The sequence below is a fragment of the Marmota monax genome, unplaced genomic scaffold (assembly GCF_021218885.2).
Source record: "Marmota monax isolate L192 unplaced genomic scaffold, Marmota_monax_Labrador192_F-V1.1 WCK01_AAM20220418_F8-fsc00013, whole genome shotgun sequence".
Lineage (NCBI taxonomy): Eukaryota > Metazoa > Chordata > Mammalia > Rodentia > Sciuridae > Marmota > Marmota monax.
The window spans coordinates 24,533,550-24,547,096 of record NW_026692202.1 but is presented as its reverse complement, the minus strand read 5'-3'; the positions used below and the strand labels follow the sequence as shown (position 1 = coordinate 24,547,096).

Below are 13,547 nucleotides of genomic sequence, written 5' to 3'. Positions count from 1 at the left end.
CTGGGGGAAATGACACCCCAATAGTAATAAGCATACTTAGAACTCAGATCTTGGTCTGTAAAGGTAATTTTCCACTTTAAAAAGAAAAAAAAAAGAAAGAAAGAGCATTTCTTTGAAAAATGACTACAGTCCTGGAGCAGGAAAAGAATGAGATGAGGCTAAAACTATTCGAAGTACAACAAAGTAAGAAAGAAATCAAAGAATGATAGAGAGGGACATGTCAAAAAGACATAGAAACCATCCTGAAGGGACTCCCTTATAGCCACAACTGCTGTAATTTAAGCAAAGAAGCAACCCACTGAAGAAAACAGGCATATTTATTCTTATTGATGTAAATAAATGAGTAAAATTAAAATCTGATGAGGAACAGAGTATTAACATAGTCTTGTATCTATCCAATTAATACTTTTTTATTATAAAAGGAAAAAAGTAACCTCAGGGGGAGAAACCTGGCACACACCACCTTGCTTAGGCGCTCCAAGTTGGCATAACCAATAATAGAACAAATCAGAATCATGTGTCATCTGATTTTGATGATAAGAACACAGAAATCACTCTGAAATACAACACCTGCCAAAGATGCATAACCAGAATCTAACCTTGAGAAAATAGACAAACTCAAATGGAGAGATATTCTATAAAACAAGTGTGCTATAATTATCAAAAGTGTCAAGATATGAAAGTCAAGGATAATGAGTAACTCTTTCAGATTGAAACAGACTGAATCATGCCAAGAAAATGCAATATATATTCTGACCTGGATTCCTTTGCTATTAGAGACATTACATGGAAAACTGGCAAAACATAAATGGGGACCTGAGTATAAAATGGTAGTAACATACTTCCCAGCTGAGCATAGGGGCACATCTAATCCCAGTGACCCAGGCTAAGGCAGGAGGATTCAAGTTCAAGATCGGTCTCAGCACCTTAGCAAGACCTGTCTCAATTTAAAAAAAGGACTGGGGATGTAGTTCAGGTTTAAAATGTCCCTGGGTTCAATCCCCAATGCCAATAAATAAATAAAACCGTATTTCCCAATTTTGCAGGTTGCAGAGTGTTTCTTTAAGAAAATACTATAATCAGAGATTCTAATTTTTGTGACACTGTCCACACAATTCCTTTATATTTGAGGCATTCTTATTGTTCTCTTAGATACTTTCAGTTGTCACACCTTGCTTAAAACTATCTAATAACTTCACTAAAAGTACAAGTCCTTTCAGTGTTCGGTAAGACACAGTGATAAGATAGACTCAGCTCCTACAAGCCCTGGAGTCCAGGTAGATAAAATTCCTGGAATTCTGCAAATCAGATGACCTTACTTTGGTAGGTCAATCCTGGTGAAAGCATTTACACCACAGGAATCAACAAATGCTGCAAATCAAGATCTTTGTTTACTTTTTTGTTTTGTTTTCATGGAAAGTAGGTTGTTAAACGTTTGCCTGCCCATTAAAGTAAGACCCTTCTTTAGATGCCTTCCCACTCCACCCACATCTCTCTGAACTGGGCACCTTTCAACAGTCTCCCACCAGGTATCTCATAGTTCCATGCCTCAGCCCTTTCAGTTCATTACTCAAATGTTACTTTCTCATTTGAAATAAAAGATGTAAATTTTTTTCTCCTTATCTCTTTTTCTACTGTACTTTTTCCAAGTATTTTCCCTACTCAATATTAGTCTATATTTTATTTAATTTGTAATTTTCTGCCCACCTCTCTCAACAGCCATTATTAAACTGTAAACTTGATGAAAACCAATATTGTTGTTTTTGCTGTTGCTACTGTTTATAGCTATATCCCTAGCATTTTGCATTTGAGTTTGGGCACCAGAGTAGGAACTCAATAAATATCTATAGATTAAAAATGAATGGGAGCTGGAGTTGTGGCTCAGCAGTAGAGGCACTGGGTTGGATCCTCAGCACTACATAAAAATAAATAAATGCCCAACTTCAACTAGAAAAAAAAATGGTCAAAGTTTATCCCAAGAATGCCAAAATAGTTTAACCTGGATTTTATGAATGTAATTACACAGATGTAAAGATTAAAAGGTGGGATTATTATCTCAATATATGCAAAAAAATTGTTAGAGAAAAAATACAATATCTGGTCTTGATCAAACCCCTAGTAAGCAATGAATAGAAAAATATGCAATCTACCAATAGGATCTACCAAAAATCTATTTCACCATACTTAATAATGAAATGGTAGAGGCATTTGTTCTTTTAAGATTAGGAATAAGGTCTGGTAGAACTCAGTGGTGAATCCCTCTGGTCCTGGGCTTTTCTTGGTTGGTAAGTTTTTGATGGTGTCTTCTATTTCCTTGCTGGAAATTGATCTGTTTAAAATGTGTATGTTCTCTTGACTCAGTTTTGGTTGATCATATGCCTCCAGAAACTTGCCGGTGTCTTTGAGATTTTCTATTTTACTGGCGAATAGATTTTCAAAATAGTTTCTAATTGTCTTCTGTATTTCAACAGTGTCTGTCATGGTATTTCCTTTTTTATCACAAATTTTAGTAACTTGAGTTTTCTCCCTCCTTCTTTTCATCAGGGTGGCTAAGTGTTTGTCAATTTAATTTATTTTTTCAAAGAACCAGCTTTTTGTTTTGTCAATTTTTTTTTTTTTTTTGGGGGGGGGGTTGGTTTGTTCTTCTTTTTCCAGAGTTTTGAGATGTAATGTCAGGTCATTTATTTGTTGACTTTTTCCTTTTTCAATGAATGAGCTTAAAGCAATAAACTTTTGTCTTAGCACTGCCTTCATAGTGTCTCAGAGATTTTGATAAGTTGTATGGGAGTTCTTATTTACCTCTAAGAAATCCATATGCAGCAAAATGAAAATAAACCCCTATCTCTCACCATGCACAAAACTCAAAGTGGATCAAGGACCTAGGAATTAGACCAGAGACCCTGTGTCTAATAGAGGAAAAAGTAGGCCCAAATCTTCATCACGTCAGCGTAGGCCCCAACTTCCTTAACAAGACTCCTAAAGCGCAAGAAATAAAATCAAGAATTAATAAATGGGATGGACTCAAACTAAAAAGCTTCTTCTCAGCAAAAGAAGCAATCAATAAGGTAAAGAGAGAGCCTACATTTCGGGAGCAAATCTTTGCCACTTGCACATCAGATAGAGCACTAATCTCCAGGATAAAGAACTCAAAAAACTTAACACCAAAAAAAAAAACCCAATCAATAAATGGGCTAAGGAGCTGAACAGATACTTCTCAAAAGAAGATATACATTCAATCCACAAATATATGAAAAAATGTTCAACACCTCTAGTAATTAGAGAAATGCAAATCAAAACTACTCTAAGATTTGATCTCACTCCAGTCAGAATGGCAGTTATCAAGAATACAAGCAACAATAAGTGTTGGCGAGGATGTGGGGGAAAAGGTTCACTCATACATTACTGGTGGGATTACAAATTGGTGCAGCCAATATGGAAAGCAGTGTGGAGATTCCTTAGAAAACTTGTAACAAAACCACCATTTGATGCAGCTATCCCACTCCTTGATCTGTACCCAAAGGACTTAAAATCAACATACTATAGTAAAGCAGCCACATTAATGTAAATAGCAGCTCAATTCACAATAGCTAAACTGTGGAAGCAATCTAGATGCCATTCAATAGATGAATGGATAAGGAAACTATAGTGTATATACACAATGGAATATTACTCAGCATTAAAAGAGAATAAAATTATGGCATTTTCAGGTAAATGGATAGAATTGGAGAATATTTCGGTAAGCGAAGTAAGCCAATCCCAAAAAACCAAAGGCCAAATGTTCTGTCTTATAAGAGGATACTGATCCATAATGGGGAGACATGGGAAAAATGGAGGATCTTTGATAGGACAAAGGGGAGGGGGCAGGAAAGATGGAATGTGATGGACATCATCACTCTAGGTACATGTATGACTGTACACATGGTGCGACGCTACATCGTGTACAACCAGAGAAGTGAAAAATTGTGCTGTAGTTGTGTACAAATGAATCAAAATGCATTCTGCTGTCATATATACCTAATTTTAAAAATTAATTAATTTTTAAAAAGATTAGGAATAAGAATATACTCAATCATATCAATATTTACATTAGCAATAAATGTTCAGGGAATTCTAATTAAAATGCAGAGATTGTCAAAATGGATTTGAAAAAAAACACCCAACTGTTTTGAAAAACAGTTGAAAAAAATTAAAAAATATATATATATATATAAAGACAGGTTAAAAGTAAAAAGGTAGTCAGGCATGGTGGCACACACCTATAATCCCATCAGCTCAGGAGCTGAGACAGAAGGATTACAAGTTTGATGCCAGCCTCAGCAACCCTAAGAAACTTAGTGAGGCCCTATCTCAAAATAAAAAATAAAAAGGGCTGAGGATGTGGCTCAGTGGTTAAGCACTCTTGGGTTTAATCCTTGGTACAAAAAAAAAAAAAAAAGGAAAAGGGTATGAAAAGACATACTCTGCAAATAGTATAGTAAATTAATTTCTGATAAAGATACTAAATTATTTCAATGAGAGAAATAATGGTCTTCTTAACTAATGGTGATGTAACACCATTCCATCTACAGAAGATATATTCATTTAGAAGAAAATAAACACTAACCCCTATCCAACTCACGGCAAATAAAAAAAAAATGAATTCATCATCCATAGATCAAAACACAAAAGGTTAAACTATAAAACTTCTAAAAAGTAGGCCAGACATAGCGGTGCACAAGTCTATAGTCTCAGCTACTTGGGAAGCTAAGGCAAGAGGATCACTTGGGCCTGGAATTCAAGGGCAGCCTTGGCAACACAGCATGACCACATCTCTAATAATAGCAATTAAAAAAAAAAAAAAACTTAAGAAAAAACTCTCTACAAACTTAAGGTAGGCAAACTTTTTTTATTACAAAATACTAGTGAAGCCAGACACAGTGGTGTACACATATAATCCCAGCAACTCAAGAGGCTGAAGCAGGAGGATCACACCTTCAAAGGGCAGCCTCAACAACTTAATGAGATCCTATCCCAAAATAAAAAAGGACTGTAGCTCAGAGGAAAAACACCCCTGGGTTCAATGCTCAGTACCAAAAAACCAAAAATGTTATATAAAAAAGTGATAAACTAGACTTCATTAAAATTAATTTTTCTGTTTATCAAAGTTAGCCTTGAGCCATTCCCTGAAGTTGGGCACACTCAGCTCTAATTTACTTAAATGTTACTTTCACTTTCACTTTCAATAAATTTACCTTTTGTTTAAAAAAAGAAAAAGAAAAAATACCACATGTTGAGCATGCCTAATTCAAACATTCAAAATCAACTAAAATGGAAAAGTTTCAGATATTAGACAATTCCAAACTGAGAATTTCAGATCAGAGACGCTCAAAAAGTAAAGTATATGCAATTATGCAAGAAAACTAGAGGATATTTATAAAAGAAAATATTTGAATTGCCAAAAAGCATATGAAAAGGAGCTCAATGTTATTAGTCATCTGATAAATGCAGATTAAAACCATGAGATGCTACTTTATACCCACTAGAATGGTTCAAACCAAAAAGACTGATGATACTAAATGCAGGCAAGAATGTGAAGAAAATTGAAGCTCCCCTCTGGTGAGTGTGTAAACTGGTATAATCACTTTGGAGAACTGTTCAGAAGTCTCTCACAAAGAAGTGCACACATGTATCATATGACTCATCAATTTCACTATAAGGTATTGACTCATGGAAAATGAAAATATATGGGGCTGGGGATGTGGCTCATGCGCGGGCGGCTGGGTTCGATCCTCAGCACCACAAAAAAATAAAATAAAGATGTTGTGTCCACCGAAAACTAAAAAATAAATATTAAAAAAATTTTCTCTCTCTCTCTCTCTTAAAAAAAAAAAAAAGAGAAAATGTATGTCCATCAAAAGTCGAAAACAATGTTATGGCAACTGTACTCATAATGAGCACATGTTGGAAACAAGCAAAACTTCCAGCAATAGAATGTATAAATGATTTGTGGACCATTCATTTGATGGAAAACTACTCAGCAAGAATAAAGATCTTTCTTGCAGTGCTAGGGACTGAACTCAGGCCTCCAGCATGCTAACCAAGTACTCTACTGAGCTACACTCCAGCCAGAACTCATGATTTTTGAAAGAAAGAAGGGGAAAAATCCAGAGAGTACTAATACCCCCATTTTAAAATTGAAGAAAGTATATGATATGTCAAGAGCTTTGTAATGTTTTGAACAACCAATAAAAAAAATAAATGAATAAATAAATAAAAATTGAAGAAAGTCAGATTAATTTAACCTATTTTCAAGGAAGCTAGGATTTGAAGTCAATTCTCATTCCAAATCCAAAATCTCCACACCAGATCTTGGCAGATTTAAAGAAAAGATGAAAAGTTGAGCATCTATCTAGCTGTGGCACTGTGTAATAAAAAATTTCAGGATCTTAACTTCTCACTTATTCTATTTGAAAGAGCTGTCAAAAGGAAGTAGGCGACAGGACCACAAACCATTAAAATTGCTGACAATAAGAGAACTTTTTTCCCAAGAAATTCTTGTCAATACAGTGAATAATAAAAGTTTGCAGACTTCTCATTGGAACTTGGAATACGAATAAAAGACAATGAGCTCCAATAAGAAGTCTGCAATCCCTTTTAGGCATTCACTGAACATGGGTTTATTGATTGTGTCCATCAGTTCCTCTGTATTGAGCAGTTTGGGGAGAGAAAACAAACAACCCCCAAATCCCCAAATCGAGGTTATTTACAAAACAGGAAGCCCGACATTGGAATTGATCTTTACATGGATGATCCTGAATAAAGATAGTCAGGCATTTTTTATGGTTTTATTGGAAACGCCTGATACTGCCAACGGTGTTTTACGTCACTCTTCCTCAAACTTCAACATGCATTTGAATCCAGGGAATATTGTTAGAAGTCTAAGTTTTGCTTCAGCAGATCTGGTGTGGCGCTGAAACCCTGAACTTCTAAAACGCTCCCAAAAGATGCGCTGGCTGTCAGTCGCGGGGAGGGAGTGGTACTTCACTCTGAGTAATCATGACGCGCGAACAGCTAGAAACAGGAAACTCAAAATCCGTGGTTCTGAGGGAGGCGGAGAACGCCGCTGGACCCGGCGGCAGGAGCGCGAGCTGGGCTCTGCCTAGCCGGGTCTTACCCCAGGATCAGCGCTCCCAGCCCGGCCTTACCCCACGATCAGCAGCGCGCTCTGCAGCCGTCTCCGCACCTCCACGAACACACGCGTCTCCACCGCACTGGCTTCCATCGCCAGCGCCCGGTCTGCCCTGGATTGAGCTGGGGGTTCTCACGAACCCGGGCCACCAGGGGCAGGAGCGGTTGCACGTGCAGCTGAAATAGAGGAGGCGACAACAGTGGCAGCTCCAGCACCAGATCGCACGGCTGGCGCCCTCTGTCAGCCCACAGCGCCGCCTGCCGGGCGGAGAGTGCGCCGCCTTAAGGTCGCGGGCCCCACCCCCGGAGCACATTCTCAAACCCGCTGGGAAAACTGATGGCCAGAGCCAGGTTACACTTCCTAAAAGCGCCACCTGGTTAGCCTCCCTGTAAAATGATTATAAAAATCGAGGGTCGTGGGGCACACTCTAGCTAGTTTGGGTAAAAATGAGATAATGGACGGAAGCGATCAGGTGGGCACTGTCCCCAGGAGGGGACAATCAGAAATAGGGTCTTTTGTTAGCCTCTGAGACAACAAAAATGTGAAAGATCAACTTGGCATTGCTTCTCAGTTTAAACAGGATAGCTTCAAGATTGAAATAGTTTCAAAATGTAAGGAAGTTTTCTGCTACCTATATAAAAGAGTGTGATTCAAGTCTAGTATTTTAAATTAAAGGATCAATCATTCATATAACCTGGAATAATTCCAGATAACACGTTTCTACTATTTTACAAAAGTAAAGACTAACTCAGAGAAATCAGAATTTCATTACAAGATAATTTTTGAAAGTTTGCTAAAGGATCTACTATAATATACATACTTATAATGCAGAAATGTAAAAATATAAGATCACAGTAGAATTACAAAAGGACTTCTTTAAAAACAAAGAACACTTATTTTAAAAGAAAAAAATGATGGTTTGTATAAAAAATTCTGTTTATTGATGCTTCATTTTATCATTTCAAAGTCATAATTACTACACACCAAACTTGAAGCATATCAATTTAAAAAAAAAAAAATCCTTAAAATCTATAGAGATACTGGATTAAGATAATTTTTCAAAAATCAGTTTTTGGAGTTTTAAACTTTATGGTATTTGCTGCACAAATTCTTGTTCCATCAGAATAATTTGAAATCATGCATGGAACTTGGTAAAAATATTAACTTAGTAAAATTTAGTAAAAAAAATAAACTTTCTATTCGTTTTCAACTATTTCATCTATTTAATGCATGATGATCACTTGATATACTATTCCATCATTAACCCCCAAGGCTGTCATAAATACTGACATATCAAAATAGATAACATTCTTAGAACAGCATATTTTTTAGAACAGCATGTTCTTAACAATTAATGTTTTATTAGATTAAAAGAGTGTTATATTCAACAAATGGTGCTGGGAAAATTGGATATCCATATGCAATAAAATGAAATTAAACCCCTATCTCTCACCATTCACAAAACTCAACTCAAAGTGGATCAAGACTAGGAATTAAACCAGAGACTCTGGGCCTGATAGAAGACTAGGCCCAAATGTCCATCATGTGAGATTAGGCCCTGACTTCCTTAATAAAACTCCTATAGCACAGGAATTAATATCAAGAATCAATAAATGGGATGGATTCAAACTAAAAAGCTTCTTCCCAGCCAAAGAAACAATCAGTGAGGTGAATAGACTACAATTTGGGAACAAATTTGTTTTTAAATATTTTGTTTTAGTTATAGTTGGATACAATACCTTTATTTTATTTTTATGTGGTGTTGAAGATCAAACCCAGGGCCTCACCCATGCTAGGGGAGCACTGTACCACTGAGCCATAACTCCAGCGCCAGGAACAAATTTTTAACATATGCACATGAGATAGAGCACTAATCTCTAGATATATAAAGAACACAATAATTTTAACACCAAAACCACAAATAACCCAATCAATAAATGGGCCAAGGAACTGAACACTTTTCAAAATAAGATATACATTCAATCAACAAATATATGAAAAAATGTTCAACATCTCTAGCAAGTTAGAGAAATGCAAATCAAAATTACTCTAAGATTTCATCTCACTCCGGTCAGAATGGCAGCTATTAATAATACAAACAACAATAAGTGTTGTCGAGGATGTGGGGGAAAAGGCACACTCATACATTATTGGTGGGAATGCAAATTGGTGCAGCCAATATGGAAAACAGTATGGAGATCCCTTGGAAAACTGGGAATGAAACTGAAGCCAGATTTAAAGTTACTTAGTCAGTGTAGTTAGGTAAATCGGGTCTAATATCGAGTAAGATCCAAAATGGAGGCCCTGTTTAGAATGAATTCTGGGAAAAGTTGAACAACTCTTGGAATGTTAATGAAGTCCAGGAAAAGTCCAAGGCCCAGAGCCCATCCCAAAGAAGTGTTAATAAACAGCCCCCAGCAGACTTGAAGATGCTGACTCAGAAGTCCTTCCTGACCAGATTACTTCTTTGGCTCACCTGGGCCCCACCCTCGGGCCTTCCCACCTACATTCAGTCACTGAAAGAACTGTAAAAAGGGGAAACTTCCACGGATTCCATCTCTTGGGTCCCCTTCTTCCTCCGGGAGAAGTCTTTTCTGCTGTCCTTTAATAAACTTCTAATTTCCACTCTGACCTTGCCTCAGTGTGCTTCTCTGGTGTTATTCTTCAACATTGGGGAAGCAAGGACTCGTCACAGGTCAACAGCGGTAACAAAACCACCATTTGACCCAGCTATCCTACTCCTTGGTCTATACCCAAAGGATTTAAAAGCAGCATACTATAGGGACACAGCCACTTCAATGTTTATAGCAACACAATTCACAATAGCTAAACTATGGAACCAACCTAGAGGCCCTTCAATAGATGAATGGATAAAGAAACTGGTGTATATACACAATGCAATATTATTCAGCATTAAAAGAGGATAAAATCATGGTATTTGCAGGTAAATGGATGGAATTGGAAAATATAATGCTAAGTGAAGTTTTCCAATCCCAAAAAAACAAATGCCCAATGTTTTCTCTGATTTAAGGGTGGGGAGGACATAGGAAGATTAGATGAACTAAAGATAGGGCAAAGGAAGGGGAGGGATAGGGAAGGGGCATGGGGGTAGGAAAGATGGTGCAATGAGATAGACATCATTACACTAAGTACATGTATGAAGACACGAATAGTGTGACTACGTGTGTACAACGAGAGATATGAAAAATTTTGCTCTGCATGTGTAATATGAGTTATAATGCAATTTGCTGTCATATATAACAAATTAAAATTTAAAAAGAGATCGTTATATTTTATTTAAAGAGTCACACATTTGTAAAAACTTTCTTTTGTTCTCTCCCCTATAGTCTGGGCAAAATGGTGAAATCCGCCTTGACGTATTTTGACATGATTGAAAGGGCTTTATACTCGGTGCCCAATGACATCAATATTTGTCTCCTAACTTCACACTGGTCCTCTCCGGACCTTAAGTTATTCATATAAAATATTCATAATTCTTTAAATTATTAAAGAACAAAAATTGTACATCTACTTAAATAATTATTTAAATAATAATTAAAATCTGTTTTCGATTCCTACAAGCCATTCAAATTTTCCATCAAATTGGAACTTTTCCAGGCGATTTAAAAATGCCTGCTAAACCCCTTTCCTGGTCCACTCCCCGTGACCGCTTCTCATTAATATACACTGGAGGGCGCTGTAGCACCAACTAGCGTCAGCTGGCATGGAGTGATCGGGGGCGGGATCAAGGGCCGTCAACGTCAACGCCGGCGTGGGCGCGCGCAGTGCACACTGGGAGCTGTCACTAGGCCCTTCGGCTCTGGGCCTTCGTGTCGCTGTCGCGGTTGCCAGGAGAGCGGCGCCGGCGGGGAGCGGCCGAACCCACGGCAGGTAACAGCGTCCCCGCCCCCAGCGCGGTCGCGAGGCTGGCTAGCTGCCTGTCCCGAGCAGCCTCCTCGGCCCAGCTCGTTCTGGAGCCACAGGGATGCCCCGCGGTGTCTGACTGCTGTGGCGTCGCGGGTGTAGCCGCGGTCCCGCTTGGAGCTGCGACGCCGCCAGCCGCCCTCTGGTTTCCGGGGATTCGCGAGCTGCGCAGGGACCCAAGGGCTAGGGCCAGATGGAGGCGCGAGGGTGGTCCAGGGCAGGGGTGACTGGAGGCGGGGCCGGGGCTTCGGGTGACCTGATCCAAGCCTTGGCGCTGGAGTCAAGCAGTGCGCAAGGCTGGGGAAGAGGTCCCACCTGTGCTGTAAAGGCGCGCGGAGTAGCCTCTTTGTTGGTGGAGTCGAAGTATTGTGTCGTCTGCTTAGTCTGGTGGGTTCTTTTTGAGTAGGGAGGGTGAATGTCAGTTATGGTCAATGGTCCCAAGTAAGGGGTTAGAAAGGAGTACAGCAGTTTATTAAGAGGAAGCCGGAATAGTCATACGGAAGTTGTTAACAATTATTCACCTTTGATTTCCAAACTCTTTTGAAGTTGCAACATAGCAATACTTACTTGTTCCTTTTCCTCCATTCTTCTACCCTGAGGGGGCCCGAACAAGTGTTCTCGTTCGTTTTCTCTCTCTCTCTCTCTCAAGCTAAGTGAGTAGTGTTTTGATTAATCTTACATTATCTTAGAGTTCTATGGAGTTAAAGAAAGATAAAGATTGAAAAAGCCTGATTTAGAGACTGTAGTTAAAACAATGAAAAACATTTTGGTTTACAACAAAATATAAAAAACATAGGCCTTGAACTACTGAGGAAAGAAATTTGTTTTGATGTTGTTGGCTTTTGATAATGCAGACATAAATTCTTATATTTTAATTTTATTTGTAAATATTAATATAGCCTTCTATGAATAACAGGTCAGCGTTTTATGTACTAAGTCACTGCTTCATGGCCAACACAAAAGTTTTGTCAAATACAACCACAGGTAGTCCAAGTGCCTTATTTTAGTGATTGCTTTCAGACAAGCCTAATCACTCCTCAGAATTGCTAAGCATTAATTAATCCCCAGGCAGACTTCATTATTAGGGACCCAATTTTTAAAAATATTTTTAAAGTTTATTTTTATTTGTTGATGGACCTTTATTTTGTTTTATGTGGTGCTGAGAATCAAACCCAGTGCCTCACATTCTAGGCAAGCACTCTTCCACTGAGCTCTAATCCCAACCCAGGGACCCAATCTTTTGAAGAAAGAATTAAAAACACCTTGGTTAATACACAAATCAGAAAACATGATGATAAAATATAAGATGTAAATTTAATGCTATCATTTAACATTGTGCTGTCAAAGGAGTCCCATTTTGTAGTTGAAGTGGAAAGATCTCTGGTCTGAAGATGAAGAGATGAGCTTCAAGTTCTTCATTATACTGTCAACCAGGTGTGATTTCCCTAGGCCTTAGTTTTTGTGGGTTTGTTGGTTGGTTTTGTTTCTTGGTTTGTTTTTTTTTTGTTTTTTTTTTTAGGTGAGGGTGGGAAGTGCTAGGACGGAGCCCAGGAATTCATGCTTTTTATCACTATAATCCATTGTAGACATTCTTTTTTTTTCTTTGTTTGACTGTGTGTGTGTGTGTGTGTGTGTGTGTGTGTTTTGCATGTGCTAGGAATCAAATCCATGGCCATGCACATGCTAGGCTTCAGTTTTTTATATTAAAGGGAATTTGGAAAAACCAGGATTTTCCAAACTGATGTTTCCCCTGAACACGATACAAAGCAATTACTAGGCTTCTTTCTCCTGAAGAATTTTCCATAACAAATGATTTGGGAACTTACTGGATTAAATTTAATTTCGATTTGCTTATAAAGGCAGACTCCTAAAAACTTTTACTGCTATACTTACATGTATATAATCTCCAGGAGAAGGTTATAGCATTTCCTAAATTTACCTTGGCAGAAAGCCTGTTTTCTCATGACTGACATGTTAACATCTCTTAAAATATAATTACATAGAAAACCAATTTGAAAATCATTATACTTGAACTGTATCCACTATCAATTGTAAAATTCCATGCATTATGCCTTTTTGTTGTCAATTTAAGCTTTGTAGAGCATAAAGATCTAGCTACAACTCATTGCTATAACAAAATCATTATATTTTCCATGGTAAAATATTAAGTATGCACACATGTCTCTTGTGAGTCTTAATGCTTTATTTTATGGCAAAAGAGTATCTTCTTTTTTGGTCTATTGATGCTTTTCTTTAACTGTAATTCACTTTCTGAATTTCATTTTTATAGTTTTATTGATTTTATTCAGATTGGCATTTTAAGGTGCCAACAAGTAGACTTGTTGATAATGACGATAGTGACATTACTTTTATCATGATGATTTCTCTTTCTAGCTATGAATTCTTAAAACTTAGTATTTAATACCTACATAATTTCAAGAGTTTAGGCCATCAA

At 37.7% G+C, this 13,547-nt stretch overlaps 2 protein-coding genes across 11 annotated transcripts in view; one reads left to right on the top strand and one right to left on the bottom strand.

The window, feature by feature from the left end:
- The window catches only part of Ube3d (ubiquitin protein ligase E3D), a 161,066-nt gene extending 153,684 nt beyond the window's left edge, over nucleotides 1-7,382 (bottom strand). For all 3 annotated transcript variants that reach the window (XR_009225901.1, XM_046432132.2, XM_058575920.1), the window contains exon 1: nucleotides 7,185-7,382. Coding sequence is in view for 2 of the 3 variants with exons in the window: in XM_046432132.2 (XP_046288088.1) it covers nucleotides 7,185-7,261 (77 nt within the window). In the remaining variant the exon portion in view is untranslated. The remainder of the gene's footprint in view (nucleotides 1-7,184) is intronic.
- A 3,576-nt stretch (nucleotides 7,383-10,958) lies between these two features.
- The window catches only part of Dop1a (DOP1 leucine zipper like protein A), a 108,497-nt gene continuing 105,908 nt past the window's right edge, over nucleotides 10,959-13,547 (top strand). For all 8 annotated transcript variants that reach the window (XM_058575905.1, XM_058575902.1, XM_058575907.1 and 5 more), the window contains exon 1: nucleotides 10,959-11,059. The gene's annotated coding sequence lies outside the window, so the exon portion shown is untranslated. The remainder of the gene's footprint in view (nucleotides 11,060-13,547) is intronic.